At 47.9% G+C, this 16,557-nt stretch overlaps 1 protein-coding gene and 1 non-coding gene across 3 annotated transcripts; both read right to left on the bottom strand.

Moving 5' to 3' along the window:
- Positions 1-338: 338 nt before the first annotated feature.
- On the bottom strand, positions 339-4,088 carry IRS4 (insulin receptor substrate 4). 2 transcript variants are annotated; one of them, XM_075539490.1, is made up of 2 exons: positions 627-4,088; positions 339-584 (listed from the first exon to the last, which is right to left on the bottom strand). In XM_075539490.1, the coding sequence occupies exons 1-2, from the start codon at positions 4,086-4,088 to the stop codon at positions 339-341; spliced, it is 3,708 nt and encodes a 1,235-aa protein (XP_075395605.1). The 2 variants fall into 2 exon arrangements, with proteins under 2 accessions (XP_075395605.1, XP_075395604.1); XM_075539489.1 differs by having other exon boundaries at positions 339-4,088.
- Positions 4,089-16,082: 11,994 nt separating this feature from the next.
- Positions 16,083-16,246, bottom strand: LOC142435271 (U1 spliceosomal RNA). Its single transcript, XR_012781363.1, has one exon. It is a non-coding gene; the product is annotated as a U1 spliceosomal RNA (small nuclear RNA).
- Positions 16,247-16,557: the final 311 nt, after the last annotated feature.

The raw sequence follows: 16,557 nt of genomic DNA, 5'->3' as shown, positions 1-16,557 counted from the left end.
TCAGAACCGACTGGAAGGCACTGAGTGAGGGAATGTGTCCTTTGGTGCTGCACAGCGGGATCTGCCGCCTAGTGACCCACTAACCCGTCGAACCAATGTTGCATTACAGCCAGTGACCCCCACCCCAAGGAACCTTGGGACTGCCATCAAAAGTAAGATTTTGCAAAGATCACAACTACTAATCATAACTACGATCTACCCTCCATGGTTAATGAAATAGGAACGCGCTCGCTGCTAACCCTGTAGACTGGTTTGCCAATTGATTCATTCGGCAATGCCCAATAACATTCAGGAAATGAATTCAAAGCCGACCCACCTCTTTTGGGAGAGTCGAACTTCTAGTTGTCACGCCGGGCAAAGTCCATTCGCACGTAAGTTTCGTCCTCTTCCTCATCAGACTCGGCTTGCACCCGGGGTCGGGGCACCGGGCGGCGGCGGCGGCGGCGGGGGGGTGGCGACGGGGGAGCGGCAGCCGCGGCCCCAGGTCCACCTCTGGCCCCGCTCGCCCGTCCAGCTCGGTCTGCAGCTGCGTTGGGGGCTCTGGGATTCGAGCCTCGCGTCAGGTTCTGGAAGCCCCGCACGGCCTGGGCGGCGGCGGCGGCTGCGGTGGCGGCGGCAGCAGCCGCGGCGGCGGCGGCGGCGTTAGCAACAGGTAGAAACCAGCGGGCGGAGTCAAAGCCCGCGGCCGCTTCCAAGCCGGCGGCTGCGGCGCCGATGCCGGGGACCGCGGCCAGCACGGAGACCGCCGCTAGAGCACGGCGCACCGCTAAGGTGGGCGCGGCGGCGGCGGCGGTGGCGGCCGCCAGCTCTCTCTCGAGGCTGTCGGTTGGGAAAGCGGAGACCGCGCCTCGGGAGGCGGCGAAGGAACTTCGCGAGCGGCTTCTGGGCGGTCTCCTCCGGGGCTCTTCCTCCTGGAGCAGCCGAGCGACGGGCGGCGGCTCCAAGCATCGGCTGGGGGAGAGCGTAATGTTCATGCAGCACTCGGAGAAGGGGTCGACCACATAGATGCGACCCGTCTCCGCGTCGTACCGAATGGCACTCTCAGCAAAAGGCACCGCTGGGGTCATCGCTGAACTGAAAATCACTTCGATGTACTCGCCCTCTTCCGCACTCGCGTCGCCACCTGTAGCACCGGGAAGCTGTGGCGGCGGCCGAGGCGGCGGCGGCGGCGGCCTCCGAGCACCCTCCAGAGAATGGGGGTTGGCACCTGGAATCGCTCTTAAAAGATTGGCGAGGTCGCTGTCAGCCTTGGGCAGTGGCACTCCGAACTCTACATTCATGTACTGAGAAAAAGCTGACTGTCTGGGGTCAGCAATTACGTCCCACGAAGCCGGCAGCCTGCGAGGCGAGGGCCCTGGCGGATCGCTGGCTCTTTTAATGAAGTCAATGTTGACGTAGTCACTGGAGCTGTCAGCTTCCCCCTGCTTGCGTGTGGGCTTTGGCGGTTGGGGCTTGATGACATTTCCTTGTGGAGTGAAAGCACGACTGTTGGGTCTCTCAGCCTTGTTCTCTGGGGGCCCATCATCTGAGGGCTTGGAGGATGACCCCCCACGTTCAGGCCTGGAGATCGACCCTTGCACTGAAGGCTCTGAGGGTGCATCTTTGGGGTCTCCGTTCGCTGAGGCTTCTTTGTGTGGGCCCCTCCCCAGGAACTTCCCAGGTAACATTGGCACGTACTCACGGTGCCCACTTTGTCCCAAGGGGGAACCCCGGAAAGGATTGGGCAGAGAGAAGTAGGAACTCCAACTTTTGGAGGAAGAGCCGCCCTGAGAATTTCTGGGGTTTTTTGGAATCGCGCCGGCTCCAGGAGCCATGAACATGTAGTCACTGTCACTATCATTGTCCTTATCCTTTGAGTCATCCTCTTTATTCGGATCTGGGGTTTTGGGGGGACTTGGTACAGATGGTGGGCTCACTCTGGGAAACATCATCATGTACCCCCTTGAATCTTCGAAAGGTGATCGAGAGTGGCGCTTGGGGAGAGGCACATTTTGAGGGGCCATGGGCATATAATCGCTGGAGCTGGCGAGCGGGGCAGAAATCCCTGGCCTCATGGGCACATATGGGTCATCTTCGTCGTCATCAAAAGCCCTAGCTCTGTGGGCACCCCGAGCTGCACCTTCGGCCATCCCCTCTCCTCTGGCATCCTTGGATTGTTTGCGTTCTTTTGTAGCCCCTCTGTCAGCACAAAAATAAAGTCGGAACCGGCTCCCAGACTTGCTTTTGGCACCAGGTGCTCCAGGTGGGGCGGGTGGTGGGGGCGGAGGAGGTGGCATTTGCTGGTGCTTGCTTTGAGTAAATTTGCCAAAGTAGAATCTTTTCTTCAGAGATTTCCCACGCTCCTCATTGCCGTCTGAGCCCTTCCCACTTCCTGAGCCCTTGCCCCCTCCAGAGTCCTTGCCACCACCGGAGCCACGGCCACCTCCAGGCCCCTGGCCGCCTCCGGGCCCGTGGCCCCCTCCAGCCCCCTGGCCACTACCTGAGCCGTGGCCACCTGAGGTGCCTTGGCCATTTCCTGAGCACTGGTTCCCTCCAGCACCCTGCCCTCCAGAGCCCTGCCCACCACTTGAGCCTTGGCCCCCGCCGGAGCGCTGGCTCCCTCCTGAGCCCTGGCTACTGGAGCCCTGGCCAGTGGAACCCTGGCCACCCCCTGAGCCCTGGCCATTTCCAGAGCCCCAATTGCTCATGGGTATGTAGTCGCCGCCGCCATTGCCTTGGTGACTGTCACTGCCCTGAGGATTGCCTTCCTCCCCCGATTTACCAGCGCCAGATGCTCCGCCATTGGGCGCTGCAGCAGGGGCCAGCGTCGGGCCAGAGACTAAGTGGCGAAAACAGTTGGCAGGCACTGACGTGGCTCGGCGGGCCCGGCGCAGCCGAGGCAGGTGCGCCCTTCCTCGCCTGACCTGGGCTAGCGGCTCACTGACTGACATGAAGCGCCTGGTGATGATTATTTTGACTTTTATCTCACCAATGGCCCTCGGGGAATAAAACTCAATGCGGGACCTCCGGAACCAGCCGCCAGGCTGGAAGCAAGGCAAGTTCAGGTGCCTCCTAGCGGACAGCAGGATTAACAGGTGGGCGCCTAAGCTGATGCTGGAGCTCCAGCAGCGGGCTAAGTATTCATCCACACACAGGGCTTTCATCTTCTCCAAAAACAGCTCATGCATTTGTTGGGCCACCACACAGTCATCGACCTGCATCCACAGCTCCCCGGGGCCGATGACGCTGGACCGGCCGACTTCCAGAAAGAAATACTGATCCGAGTGGCCGCAGCGACGGATGCTCAGTAGCTGCACGACCAGGCTGGCCACCTCGGTGTTTTGCCTCACAAGCACTACCTCCTCGTCGGTCAGGCAAAGGCGGAACACGCCGCTCAGCTCTTTTCGGTGCCCCAGCCCCCTGGGTTTGACTACGACCTGCCACACATCTTTGTAGAAGGGCGGCTCCACCGCCGCTGCAGCCGCTCCAGGCGCGGCCCCCCCGGGCGGGCTGCAGCGGCGGCGCTTGCTCTGGAGGATGAGGCGGCTGAGCAGCAAGTACCAACTTTCCTGCTCCGACTGGTTCTCGGCCACCATGGCGAAGCACTCGTCCTGGGTGTAAAGGGCAATGAGGTGTCGGTACCTGGCGTCGGCTCTCTGGCACACGGAGAAGCACTGGTGCAGGGCGATCACGCGTCGCGGCGGGATGAGTGCGGGCACCCGGGCGCCCGAGCCTGCCGCCGCCGCGGCGCGGACACTGTGTCGGAACTTGCTGGCATTTTCGTAGTATTCCAGCCGAGCCGGGGCGTCGGCGGTCTGGAGTTTGAGCACGAAGTAGCGCCGGTGGCCGTGCTTGGGCTTCCGCAGGTAACCGCGCTTGCAGACTTCGTCCCCGACGGGGAGGTCCTCTTCCTCCGACTCCGAGTCTGACCGGGGGCCAGTAGCCGTGGAGAGCCACATGGCTCCCGGACAAGACGACCTGGTCCCAATGAGTGCGGTCGGGGTTCCCGAGGCAAGAAGCGGGGTGGTCGCGAGCTCTGCTGGCGCTGGCGCTGCTGCAGCTCTCAGACTCCTGGCCGCTCGCTCGCGAGCCAAGGAGCAACTCGCCATGGTGATGCACGTTGGTTTTAAGGTGAGCGGGAGGAGGGAGGGGCGCTGGGGGAAGAGGCCGTCAACTCCCTCCCCCCCCCCCGCCCGCCTCGGCCCTCGCCCCCGCCCACTCCATTCGGAGCGCAGCGGCGGCGGGCAAAACAACACGTGACTGACGCCTCACGCGGAGCGCGCTGCGGCTCCGGCGACCAGCGCAGTGGAGGGGCGCTGCGGGAACGAGCGCTGCGGGCCCCGCAGGCACTGAAAGCGGAGACTGCCCAGGGGCCTGGGGGGTGGGGTGGGGGCGGCAACCAAGGGGAGGCGGGATCCCCTGGCCACACTCTGGGGGGGGGTGCTTTTGTAACTGTGAAGTCCACCAAGGGCCAAGGGGTGGAGGAGAACGCGGCTGGCCTTTCGGGCCTGGAGGGGGCGCCACCACCCGGGGCCCATTAGCTGTAAGGGACATGGGTTGGGGGGGGGGTGGAGCGCCCGTGCTGCCTGTGGCTTCAGGGTGCTGGGCTGCTCAAGCCCCAGGACGGTTTGTTTATTTGGGAAGTCAGAACCAGGTGAAGCTGGTGAACGGCTCCAATTGGTTGGGATAGGAGCCAGTGGGTGGGCCTGGCAGGACGGCGGCCCTGAAATCCTTCGTTTGGGGGGTGGAGGGGGTGTCGAGAAAGGCTGGGGGCAAGAGGCACAGCCTGGGCCCTGGAGTGAGCTCCACTCTGGCTCTAGGCGGTAAACAATCCCCTCTAAGTAGCTCTTAATGGTTGTGCGCCAGGGAGGCAAATCCCAGTGACCTGGGGACCCAGCCTGGAGGCCCTCTCTTTGGCGCCCTGCCCCTCATGTAATTGCTCTACTCTTGCTCCAGTCCTACTTCCTCACGCAGCTGTCACAAGCCCGGCGAACTTCTTAGGGAGAAAGTGTTAAGGACTCAGGCTCTCAGACCTGCCGCCCACCGCGCTATGGGTGCTTCCAAGCCCGCTCCGCCCCCCAGACCAACAGCTCGAGGCTGGAAGGCACTCGAACGAAAATTATGCCAGCGACCTCGCCAAAGCGCATCTCTGGTCTTGGAGACACGGGCCACCAAAGATGGTGTTGGGGGCTCGGGTGGAGGGGTTTGCTGTGTGATTAATGATGCCGCTGAAAGCACAACTTTGGGGTCCTGCAAAGTAGCCGGCCATATTGAGGAACCTCCGATTCGATTCTTAAACGAAAGGCACCACTGTTGGGCTGTCCGTTAATTATTTGTCCGTGAGAGAAAGGCACCTTTTAAAAGACGCTCCAAATAATAAGTTTCCCTGGCCTTGTGACCAAAAAACTTTAGCAAAAGAAAAACTCGCACCTATAACAAAGGACCACACCGGTTGCACATGGAAGAATATGTCCCATTCCTCGCGTCAAGGAAAAAACCAAATCTGCTGAATTTGAGTTACCAACTTGACCTCACAAAAATAACAGCCACTGCCTCCCTTGTTTCTGGAATAACTGCTGGAGTGTAAGTGCAGCCTCCTAAAGTCTGTGTCTGTCTGTCTATGTCTCCCACATATCTTGTCTTTTACTAGGAATCCAGCCTCTTGTGGTTTGAGATTATGGTGCAGAGTCAAAGAAAGGAGAGACCGCATTTGCAAAGGGAAGATTAGGGCGGCAGGGGTGGGGTGGGGGTTAGGCGGGCGGGGGAGGGGGGATGCATTTCCCAGAGAACAGTGCCCTTCATTTCCCTCTTCCCCTGGGGCAGGTGTTGCAGAGGGTGTTAGTTATGAACCTGAACAGTAAAACAGGCAATGTATACATCATAAAAACAGACCCCATCCCTATCCCCATGAGCATTTACTTACTGGTAGAAACAGAGCAAGTAAAAAGTTGGATGAATGGCTCCTTTAAAAAAATACACTCTCATGGGAGGTGGGGGTAGCAGTTGGTTTGGGATGCCCCCAAATATTGTAAGCAAATCAGAAACAATCCTTCACATTCCCTCTGCTGCCTTGTAAGCACACTGTGCTCACAGGTGCAAGAAGCAGCCATGGTTTTTTTTGGTCGTTATTGTTTTTCAAAGGGGACTGGAGGCAGAATGAGTGTAGATGCTGCCAGCGTGCTGACCCTGTTTCAGCCACCAGCCCCAGATGCGCCTACAATGATAGCGCGAGCCTAAAGGAAGACAAGCATTTGGGATTTTTTTTAGCAAAAGTGGGACTCCAGGTTTTTCATTCGAGAGAAATACGAAAACCAAGAAGGTGGTGATGCATGGGAAAGTACTTTGAGTAAAAACCTGACATTTTAACACTGTCTTGGAAAGCGCATTAACATGCCCATTAAAGACAATTTGAAAACACTGAATGAACAGAAGAGATGTAAAATATCTGCCTGTAGAGTTTACCGTGCAGTGTGTGAGGAGGCGTGAACTGGAATTTGGTACTTAGATAAATGTAGTGCTTTGTAGCCTGTTCTTTGCTCTGGTACACCATAACAGTTTCCCATGTTATTACGGGTGTTTAAAATGCAACACAATATTCCTAGGTAGCTAATGTATATTAATGTATGTAATCATCCCTCTGCTTTGGTGTGGTTAGGTTGTTTAACATCACTTTTTTTTCAGTCTTAGAAATAATGCTGCAATGACTATCTGAGAGCATTTGCTCCTTTGCTATTTAGAATTACTCCCTTGGGGTGGCACCCAACAAGTGGAATTAACTCAATTAAAGGGACTAAATAGTCTGATACACTATATTTTAAAAAGATTGATGCCAGTTTATCTGTCGCCACACTAATGGCCAGCACTGAACAGTCGCAATTTTCAAAATCACTTTAAAGGTGGGTAAAATTGTAATCCATATATATTTTTAGTTTGCATTTTTGCTTACTAGTGAGAGAAAACACATTTGCCAACAATCTTCTGTAAGGAGCCTTTTGGTGCTGCTTCTGTATCTATTGGAGTCTTGGCGTTTTTCCTTTTTAAAGTGTGTGACTTGTTTACATAATAAAAATATTCAAACTTTTACATATTTGTTGCAACTTTTCGCCCCCAGTCTATTATAAATAAAAGCTACACATTTAAACCTGATTTTCTTGTTTGGAAGGCTGCTTACATTTGTCAGTATATCATTAAAAGGGGAGCTGTGGAGACACACACAGGTCTCCAAGATCACGTCTAACCTTCTACAAGATCCCATATAGCTAACCTTGTATGACCTTTTGAAGAGAGAATTTAATTAGTTCTCTTCTATTAACAAACTATAAGAGGCATGCAACCTCATTAAATTGTAGCACTGTTTACCAATACTTTATTAGATATTCTCTACTGTGGAGGGGGAAATTAGGGTGAATTTATATGTTAAAATAAGTTCCTAAAAATACAAAAAACGGTGAAAGCTTCACAATGCTGGTCACTTTGCACTCAGGTACACTGGCTGCAGCACAGAGACTGAGAAGGAGAAGGCCAGAGAACATTCTTTTCCTCACTCAGGTCAACCCAACCTCCACAGTTCCAAACGTTGTTCCAAGCAAGACAGAAGCTCTCCAAGGGGACAGTCATTACTGAATTGCACCAGATGCTGCAGCTTGTCTGACGTATATTTAAACTTCCATCATCCTGGACAACTTAATGATATGGAATAGTTGTTTTGTTTAGGTCAGGTTTCCATAGGTAAAATAAATCCGAGAGGTGGTACAAACCTCTAGATAGTTCTGGCAAAGTGTGAAGACTTGGTTTTCGGGCTGAATTTACCTGATTGCTTCAACACTCCACTTTTAGATTCCTAGCTCTTAGTTTTAAAAATTGCATTTTGAATTTTAGAACAAATTACCTCTGAAAACTAAGGTTTGTGGGTTTTGTTTTGTTTGGGGGTAAGAACTTCCATGAATTTTGGATCTGAACCAAGAGTCTGAAATACAGATGAAAACCAAACCAAACCCTGCTAAGAGATAATCAAACATAGTCTGTATGTCTAAAGAGTTTAGCCAAGGAAAGAAAAAAAAATCTAAGCATTGCAGGTAGATATTTAAACATAGCCACAAATCTTTATATATATATATGATGTCCTTCCTGGAGCTTGCGTTAGCAGGCGTTTCCTGTGCTTCCTGTCCGAAGAAAACACTGGTAAATATGAACGAAACTGTGTCTTTCCACATGCCACAGACTCACATTTGTACTTAAAGTGTGAACCAGAAATATGGGTGGTTTTTCTTTAATTCCATGTTTGCATGAAATATATGGACATAATTCAAGGGAAGAAAGCTTAAGAGGAAAAAGAAGCCAACATAAAAACATTACTGCTGTTGCCCAATACTGACATGATCCTTTACTTATTTCATCTAAAGCCTTGAGAGAAAACGTTTACTTATGTTGGCAAAAATGTGATCTGACCCCTGATAGTGGGAAATGTTGATTGCTCTCCCTGGGCTTAGGGGGGAAAAAACCCAAGAAAAACAACCATGCCCCACAAACAAGGCTTCCTCCATGATGCAGGAATGAGGGCTGCCCTTTGATGTGCTGCTCCAGCTACCCATTTGCAGATGAAGGATTTGCTTCTCCCATTCTTGTAGAGGACTCAGAACCTCTGCTGGCAAAAGCAACTATGGAATGCCTGACTGCTGCACACAGAACAGGTCTGTTTGCTGCTTTTGTTTCCTAGCAGTCGGCAGCGAAAGTAATTAGAGCAAATGCGTGGTTCAATTAGGCTCCTAGCGCTTGCCCGCTATATTAGGAGTCAACTGAAAATTAACTCTGTTAAAAAACCCAGCATTTCTTCCCGCCTTCAAAAGAGAAAACTTCCATTTGAAAATGAGTTTTAGTATGGAAACCGCAAACACGGATAGCGGCTAGGTTTCGCAAGAAATGTCAAGGAGTTCACGGCGTAGACTTTTCCTATGGTGATCTGAGCAAACAATTTTTAGAAATTGGCTTTATGTTAGTCGTTGTCATCAAAGGGAAGCCTTTGTTCCCAGGATGAGAAAGATGATCACTTTCTACTCTCTAGTCTTCAGAGGTTGCAATTTTTATCCTGTAAGTAAAATAAGGTCTTTAAATGGTTAAAATTGCGATTTTAAAGGACATGGTGTTCTTGAATTGCTGTGTGTGTGTGTGTGTGTGTGTGTGTGTGTGTGTGTGTGTTTAAGGGTTAGAAAGTCAGCTATCACCTGGAGGCTGTGACAAGGGTTGGACTTGCTGAAGCTCTTGTCTCTGTTTTTTACATGTCAGAATCCTCTGTTTATTTCCACATTCGCCATCCTGCTTCATGCTCTCACCAGCTCTACCAGGATTACTGAGTAAGAAGCCTCTTAACTTAGCCTTTCTGTGCTTCTCTATTCCTCAGATACAACAACCAATAATCAAAACTCATCATCCTTGAATTGAATCTGACTCAAAGCAACCCTATATAGGGTTTATGAGACTGTAAATCTTTCTGGGAATCAACCATCTCATCTTTCTCTCATGAAGTGGCTGGTGGGTTTGAACCCAAACTTGTGGTTAGCAGCCCAGCACCTAACTCACAGCACCACCAGGGCTCACTCTTCTCCATATAGGCAGCAGACTATTTCCCCTCATGCATCACTTTCATCACCATACCGCACCCTGCTCAAGGACCTACAGAAGCCCCCCATTATTTCCTGCCAGATCAGCGCTAAATTCTCAAGTGATCTCTACCCAGTTGACACCGCAACCAACAGGCTTTCTCAGTCTCCTGCACCCAATCCATTCTTCTCAATTCCATCCCTCTCAAACCCAACCCAACCCAACCCACTGCCACTGAGTGGATTCTGACCCAGGGATGCCGGGAGCACAGAATAGAATTGGCCACTGGGTTTCAGAGCCTGTAAGTCTTTGTGAAGAAGCTTTGGCAGCTTAGTAGGTTACACATTAAGCTGTTCACCACAAGATCAAGAGTTCAAACCCACCAGCCACTCCATGGGAGAAAGATCAGGCTGTTTAATCCTGTGAAGGTTTAGTCTTGAAAATCCCAAGGGCCAGTTCTTCTCTGTTCTATAGGGGATGTTATGGATCAAAATCAATTCTATGGCAGTTCATTTTGTTTTTTTAATTTTGGAAGTCTTTCTGGAGGCAGACTGCCTCACCTTCATCCTGTAGCTTTATCCCTCTCCTTTCTCAAGATTAAGCTCAGCATTTACTCAAGAGAGCTTCCTTCACTCACATCACTGAACTCACTGTCTAAATTTCCCAAGCATTGGAAAGATTTGGTTGGATCTCATCAATACAACCATATGCTTTTCAGCATGATGAATACTTTTCTACCAGTTCCTAAATCGCTAGTGCCCAAGACCTTAAGTGCCCTTGCCTCCACTCATTGTCAAACTGCTTAGGTCCCTCCATCAACCCCCGCCCCCTCCATCATTCAACAACTCCAAGGTTAGTTACTATCACAGCAGGAGGCTTCCAGACCCTACCTTGTACCTTGGTCAGCTTACACCACACAGGTGGTTAAACAGTTTAAGTGGTCATCTTACATATGAGTAATCTCTGAGTTGGAAACTTTCGGAGTTACCTCGTGGCATAGTGAGTGACTTATCCTGCTAATAACCAACAGTTCGAACCCACCAGCTATTCCATGGCAGTGGGAGGTGGGTGGGAATGAGGTAATCTGCTCCCTTAAAGATTTACAGTCTTGGAAATCCAAAGGGGGCAGTTCTACCCTATCCTATGGGGTCACTATGAGTTGGAATTGATTCACTGGCAGTGGATGGCAGTGGATGGGTTAACCCCAAAGGCTTAGTGTAGTGCCTGGCAATACATGCTTGCTTTTAGGAAGGAAATAAGAAAGAGAGAGGGGACTGGAAGAAAAGGCATGGGAAGATAAGGGGGGAAATGGCAGGAAGGATGGAAGGAGGAAGAGAAGAAAGCAGAGAAGGAAGGGCAAGAGGAGTACTGGGAGGAAGGAAAGAAAAAGGAAATCCCCAGGACAGTCTGAATGACCAGGCCAGATGAATCTCCTCCTTTCGGTCACTTGTAAGAGCAACCGCATTCTCTATGCCTGACTTCTGTCTGACAATATATCTATTCCCTCAAAAAGACTCATGCTCAGTCTTTCACTCATTCATCATAGCTCGGCTCATGGTTTTCTCCAGGATGGCAGAGCCCTTGTCTGTCCGGTTTACAATGTATCCCCAGAGCCTAGCACAGTGCCTGGCACATAATAAACTCACCACTATTGAGCTGATTTCGACTATATGCCAGGATAGGACTGCCCCTGTGGGTTTCTGAGCCTCTTTGTGGGAGTAGAAAAGCCTCGTTTATCTCCCACTGTGCTGCTGGTGCTTTCCAACTGCTAGCCTCCCGATTAGCAACCCCACATAAAACCCACATAATAGAGACACTCAATAACAACTATTTGTTGAATGAATTCCTGAAATTTAAAAATAGATGCTTTGCAGGTAAAATGGAGACCCTGCACAGACAGATGCCTGTAGCTCTTGAAAGGAATTCCCTTCAGCATCTCCACAAAGTCTTTCTCTACCTGATTTCATTAAGTGTGCTCTTTCCCAAGCACTGGCATTTAAAACATGCCCAAATGCTTTTTCAAACACTATCACCTGATCAGGTTTTCTTTTCCTATTTTTTTGGTCTATTGTGGTAGTATTATCACAGTATTATTACTTTCCACTGTATTTTCGTTGAAATCATACAGACAATATTACTATATATTACAAATTAAATGTGTTTCTCTTGGCAAACCAGTAACTCTAGTCAACTTTATTTATAACATTTCTGTTGGCAAAAGGTGTTTGGAAATACAATCATTTTTATTTTTGTGAGTTTCTGTATTCAGCCAGCATTTACGAACAGTCGGTTGTTTATGAATGTAAGGACTTCGCAGCTGCCTCCAGAGTGGAGGCTTATCTTCCTAAGCATTTTGTAAGCCCCCCCTGAAGGCAAGGATTGTGCTTTTCTACTTTTGTTTATCTCTTCATGGTGCCTGCACTAAATTGAACTCAGTAACTACTTGTTGAATGAACGACTTTACCCAAATGCAAAGAAACCAACGCAAACCAAAAGGAAAAAAAACAAAACTATAATGCGTTGTTTTGGGCAAAAGATGAAGTGCCATTCGATGCACTCTTCTGTATTTAGACCCACTACAGTTGAGACTCATTAGATATTACATTCTGGTTTGGTGCATTAATCATTACCCCTTATCAATAATTTTCACAAGAAGTTTATAGGAAATTGTAACAGTGAACCAAAATATTGGCAGCATAAGTGTAAAATTTTTCATTATTCATTAATAAAGCATTTTTCTTCTCTCTTAAAGATAGTTTCAGGGATCACCATGAATGATTATTTATTAAGAATGGCATTTCCCTTTTGGAATTAACAAGTAGGATGCTTGTGCTTTTTTGCTTCCCATGGCTTATTTATCTCACCATCATATCCACATTTGGGAATAAGGATTCAAAAGAGGAGAAATGGAGGGAAACCTTTAATTTTTAGTCAAGAGACAAGAAAGACATTTGGACTGTGTCTCACAGTGAACTGATATTCCAATCTTTCTGTAAGAGTCAACTATAAGAGGAGCCATTGTACAGTAGCAGGGTAGTGTTGTGCTGCTAATCACAAAGTCAACAGCTTAAAACCACCAGTCTCTCTGAAGGCAAAAGCGGAGGCTTTCTACTGTTATACAGAGTAACAGTCTCAGAAACCCACAGAGGCATTTCTACCCTGAGTCAAGGCTGGATTCTAGGGTAGTGAATTTGGTTTATGGTAGGGTCATTTTTTTTAACCCAAGTAACTATGTGGGCATTATTCTGTTTACATATATTTTTTAAAGTATGCACATGCATTTTATAGACCTTAATGTATCTATGATATATTTTGCAAATTTCAAAGCCCGATACTTTAAAGGAAAAATCTGATCCAAAGTAGGGAACAAATAGATTTTTCACATGGGTTCTAAATCAAGACCCAGTGACCAAGCACTTGTTCTTTTGTACAAATTTGCATTCCAAAGGAATGCGGGTAACATTTGAAAGCAATGTTTAAGAAATAGTTACCTTAGCATCAGAAAAGAGATGTCCCTTGGAAAATAAAATTTGTGCTTTGGATTGGGGTAGGTGTGGAGTGGGGTTAGGGGTATGTTTGGGGGTTAGTGTTAGTCCAGGTAGACTAGAGAAACAAATTTATAGACACACTTATATGTTTATAAGAAGAGATTTACATACTAAGGCAACTGTACATTAATAAAACATCCAAGCCCAGTCCAGATCAAGTCCAGAAGTCCGACATTAGCCCGTATGGCTGATATCAATCTTAAAGTCCTCTTCAGACTCAAGAAACACATGCAATGACACAGAATGCAGCAAGATCACAGGTCAGTGGCTGGATAGTCTTGTGGATCCAGTGAAGGGAGAAGCATCTCAGTGCTGGCGTGGGTTTCCACATGGCTCCTCCGGGTCTAGGGCTGTCACTTCATCAGCATAGATCTACGTGTCTTGTCAGTAGAGAGTCTCTCAGGGAATGAGCAGAGAGAGAATGTGTGTCTCCTGCCTCCAAGGAGGAAATACGGGAGTTCCCAGAAGCCTCAGGGGAAGGTCATGCCCACATAGAAGTGTCATTGACTATATCCAGATTGACAGGCTAGACTCTACCCTTACACTATTGATCCTCAAATTGACATCAGATTATGTAACTATCACAGGGGAAAGGCATAAAACATTTGACTGACCTCTAAGGATGTGTTTAAAGATTGCTTCAAGGTCTGCCTGAAGACTTTTGTCACATGGTTCAGCACTTCCTTGAAATCTTTAAAGTGGTATAGAATCAAACCTGAGAGTGTCCAAGAAAGGGAGTCTTGTAAGCTGAGAAACCCCATGCAGTGTACTTTATAGTGCAAACTGATATTTATCATCCAAAGGTTTACTTTCCTCTTCAAGTTTAGACATTTTCTATGACTTTACCCTCTCTGCATATGTGTCACAATATAATGGTGAGGATTGTGTGTGTGTGTCTTGATTTGTCTCTCAATAAGTTTGTAAATTTCTGGAGAACAGAGCTAATCTATTGTCTTTCTTTTACGCTCCCTGCGTGGCCTAGTTCCTCCGTGTTTGTCACCTAATACTTTTCCTTGATTTGCAAATGCATACATGTCACATTCTGATAGCTTGTGACTCCTTTGTGTCATACAATTCAAACCCAAAAGAATGTGCTGGAACACACCTCTTATGATATGTATGTGTGTTAGTCTGGGTAGACCAGAGAAACAAATCCATAGAAACTCATATGTGTATAAGACAGAATTTTATATAAAGGGTAATTGTCCATTAAGAAAGTATCCCAACCCAGTCCCCTCCAAGGCTATAAGTTCAATATTAGCCCATATGTCTGATATCAATCAATAAAGTCCTCTTCAGACTCACAAAATACATGCAATGATGCCGAGTGTAGGATGATCACAGGCTGGTGGGTAGAAAGTCTTTGGATCTAGTGGTGTTGTAAGCCTCTCAGCGCTAGCAGGGGTCTCCACGTGGCTCCTCCTGCTCCAGGGCTGCATCAAGGTAGGTCCATGTGGCTTCTCCAGCTCCCAGGGTGTAGCACTGTGTGACTTGTCAGCAGAGCGTCTCCAAGGGAGTGAAGTAGTGAAACAGAGTCTCTTCCGCCTCCAAGGTGGAAATACCAGAGTTTTCCCAGAATTCTCAGGGGAGGCCATGACTACAGAGGTCTCATTGACTGTGACCCGATTGACAGACTATACTCCACCCCTTTACTTTTAATCCTCTCAAGTCTCAAATTGACACCAGGCTATGTAACTACCACAGTATGATCTATTGGCAGTTATCACAATGAATTGTGCATTTTTGGGTGTTCTTAGAATTGAACTGGTTGCAATATACAGTTGGAACCATGGTGATTTGAAAATCTTTTTAAAAAATTGACTCTGAAAGTTTTTCGACATCAAGGTTAAGGTGAACATTTGGTGTTCTGACCCTAACCTTAATGTGCACACCCAGTTTACTAGAACTGTATATGCTTAAGCCTAAAATAAAAGCATAAGCCAACATTTGAGAAATATTTCTCATAATTTATATTACTTGGGGTCAAAATTGATTTACTGTATCCAATCTTTCTGGGAATTGAAAGTCTATATGTTAACATTTAATCATCAGCTGTGACATTTTGCAGTATTACAAATTATGTTTAGCAACTGCACGGCAATACACTTCTAACTTCTAGATGCCATCGTTCCACTTTGGCTAAGGGTGACTATTTCACGAGGATTGTGCATATGTGATTTATCTTTGGTTTACAATTTCAAGTACTCACCCTTAGCATACCAATTACTTATAGATAAAACTTGCTTCTTAAATTCCCCATGTCTCCTCACTAACTAGTATGATTGATTTTTTAGTTTCCTTGTGCCATATTACAACCAGTATGTGATAATGACCAAAATACTGATCTATAGCAATAAGAAAGAGGTGCAGAAAAATCACTGTACCATGACTTTCTAGCCATGTGATCTTAAGCAGGCCACTTCATCCTATTCATTTTTGCTTACTCTGTTAAAAATGAGACTTGAACCATCTATAGAGTTTCACTGTGCCCTTAGAACAAAAATCTTAACAATGGAATAATTCCATTAATGATTAAATACATCTTTCTTCTTTCATTCATTTATTCAACCCATATGTATTGCATATCAAATATGTATATTTTAGGTACGGCAGATATGGCACTGGATGAGACAAAGTTCTTCTCACAGGGTTTATATACTGTGGGGAGTAGGCAAAATAAATAAAGGAATTAGAAAATATCAGGTAGTGAGTAGTGTTGTAAAGAGCTCTAGTGGCTAAGATCCGTGGTTTAAACCCACCAGCCACTCTGCTGCATAGGGGGAAAGATGTAACAATCTGCTTCTATAAAGGTGTACACAGCCTTAGAATCCCTCTGGGGCAGTTCTCTCTCTTATGGAGTCTCGCTCCCATCGAGTCAGTTCTGACTCATAATGACCCAGTAGGAAAGGGTAGAAAGGTCCCGTGGGTTTCTGAGATGGTAACTCTTTTTTTTGGGGGGGGGAGGGAGCGCAAACGCAGTCCCCCACTACCACAAATTATGCAGTCGAGTTTCCCACATTTGGGGAAATCGCAGAGGTCAGCACATCCGGAGTGCAATGGATGAGCCTCTCCCTGGGAAAACCACCTTCGTGATCATGGTATCTCCCCTGCCAGGTAAGTATGACATGGTAACTCTTTACAGAAGTGGAAAGCCTCATCTTTCTCCCACGTCTGTTGGCTTCAAATTGCTGAGCTTGCTTGCAGTTAGCAGTCCAACAAGAAACCGAGGGAGGGGGAAAAAAAAGAGGACCTGATGCAGAGGGCTTAAGTGGAGAGCAAATGCTTTGAGAGTGATTAGGGCAAAGAATGTACGGATGTGCTTTATACAATTGATGAATGTATATGCATGGATTGTGATAAGAGTTGTATGCGCCCCTAATAAAAAGTTTAAAAAAAAAAGAAACCTACTATGCCACTAGGACTCCATCTTCAA

The sequence above is a fragment of the Tenrec ecaudatus genome, chromosome X, assembly GCF_050624435.1.
Source record: "Tenrec ecaudatus isolate mTenEca1 chromosome X, mTenEca1.hap1, whole genome shotgun sequence".
Lineage (NCBI taxonomy): Eukaryota > Metazoa > Chordata > Mammalia > Afrosoricida > Tenrecidae > Tenrec > Tenrec ecaudatus.
Note: the sequence above shows the minus strand (reverse complement) of the source record. Positions and strands in the feature narration are given on the sequence as shown.

Bases quoted from the DNA above. Each gene is read 5' to 3' on its own strand.
- IRS4 (XM_075539489.1), bottom strand. From the start codon at position 4,088: ATGGCGAGTTGCTCCTTGGCTCGCGAGCGAGCGGCCAGGAGTCTGAGA.